General features: G+C 41.4%; 1 protein-coding gene across 1 annotated transcript in view; it reads left to right on the plus strand.

Moving 5' to 3' along the window:
* The window catches only part of PIEZO2 (piezo-type mechanosensitive ion channel component 2), a gene marked incomplete at its 5' end in the record, with an annotated part of 89,937 nt that overhangs the window by 50,414 nt on the left and 37,633 nt on the right, over positions 1–1,890 (plus strand). Inside the window, one exon of the mRNA XM_010078967.1 lies at positions 866–931. Within this exon, the coding sequence (XP_010077269.1) occupies positions 866–931 (66 nt within the window). The remainder of the gene's footprint in view (positions 1–865; positions 932–1,890) is intronic.

The following is a 1,890-nucleotide window of genomic DNA, read 5'->3' on the forward strand; positions in this document are numbered from 1 at the left end:
TAGCAAAAGGAAAACATACAAATGTTCATTGGGTTATACTGACACTGTAAATTGTTCATGCCTCTGAAAAAAATGGCTTGTAAGTGGTTCATATCTCTTCATCTTTTGCTAGTTTTTCAAACAAGAAAAGAAAATAGAAATTCAGAAGCTTTTCTGGTTGGTATAGATGGGGAAGATGGGGGCCCATTCAGACCGAATCAGCTGGACTTTTCCTGCATTTGGTATCTTCACCCGTCAAAAAGAGGGAGCTTTATAATTTGACTGCTGCCACTGAAGCTGTAGCTGCAGTTATTGAATATTAGATAGAAGGAGTCATTTGTTTGTTCTTCAGTTCTGCCTGAGACTCTATGTCACTCTTCTGCTACAGGCCTAAATAAAAGCACATGGTAGTTTCAAACCAACTCCACTGCTTCATTTCAACCTGAAGGTCCCACTCAATTCATTCAGGTTTTGCTGGGTCAGAGGCAGGAGCAGATGAGAGCACTGATCAGGTTGCCCTTTGCAGAAGCTGAAGAAAATGAGATGGTGTGTGAGTGGCGCGGGAGGTGAGGCTGTTGAGGGTGGAAGCGATGTGACTGAGAAATTGCCTGGGTTTACACCAACATGATCTTGCTCAGCAGCCTATATAGTAAGAAAATGCCACTGCAAATTACACGAGAGGGGTGGTCATCCATGAACACCTTCACTGACAGGGTTGTCCCCTCATTTGAGTCCTTTAGAAAAGGAAATGTGCTTTCTGTTATGGTGGTAGGTGAGGAACCAGTCACTAGTGCTTAGCAACGGTAGCATTTTCTAGCTTGAATGGCTTTTACACCTACACTTCTGTGGGTGTAACACTCATTGTTTCACTCACTGTTTTCAATAGGTGGTACTGATGCTGACTGTGAAGACAGTGAAGAGGAACCTGTCAAGAAGAAATCTGATGGACCAGGTATGAAGGCAGAAAGAGGGTTTCTCTGCGGTTACAATGCAGTGAGAACTTCCTAACTGCTTTCAGGTTTTCTATTGGCAAATTTACAAGTCCTCCTGAGCACAGGAACTTCTACTCCTGGACTATTAGTTACCACACTCATGCTCTACATTCTGTTAGTAAATACATCCCCAGGCTCAGACTTGATCACTTGCTGTATATTTTACTTACAGAACAACTTCCACGTAAGTTTAGCTTCCAGTCCTGATTGCGTACAGCACTGTGTTAAAATCTCCATTGATTTCGAATGCCTGAAATATTATTATTAGCAGAAAGATCTTGTGTTTTTTCAGTGCGTTTTAGCAAGGTTAATAAGGCTTTTGTCTGGTACTCACCCAATCAGCAATCTCCAGCACTAATCTCCTCTAAAAAAATTGGATTTTCCCATTTCCCAGATCTTACCTGTTCTCATTCATAGTCAGACTTAAGGATTTTCTGCACAACAGTAGAAATGCCAGCAGTTTGCAAGATCTTGCCCATATTGAAAGTTTTCCTACAAAGAAGTGTAATAGATCACAAACCTAAGCTTGGCTCTTTGTTTCTAACGGGAGTAAAAGAAGAAAACAGACTCTTCTCTTAAGTAAGTCTTCATCATGGCTTACCTTGAGTGAGACTTTGTCCAAAAGCTGTTTTTTCTTCTCTATTTAAAATTGGTTCCCACAGTTCCAGTTAGAATTATATCCCTGAGTGAGCCAAGGGGTAGAAGATGTTACAGGGATGTGGGAGATGTCATCTCTTTCTCACAAGAGCAGTGGTTTCAGATAAACAAGTTGCATTGCTATAGGGTTTTTTGGATGGGATTTGGGGGGCTTTATTATTTGTTACTTCCTGGCGTTGCAGTTACTGGTGTTAAAACACTGAAGTGAATCACACAAATGTGTCTCTAGGGAAATACTGTTGGTGCTACACAGCAGTTAGGG

Source organism: Pterocles gutturalis, unplaced genomic scaffold (assembly GCF_000699245.1).
Source record: "Pterocles gutturalis isolate BGI_N339 unplaced genomic scaffold, ASM69924v1 scaffold21608, whole genome shotgun sequence".
Classification (NCBI taxonomy): domain Eukaryota; kingdom Metazoa; phylum Chordata; class Aves; order Pterocliformes; family Pteroclidae; genus Pterocles; species Pterocles gutturalis.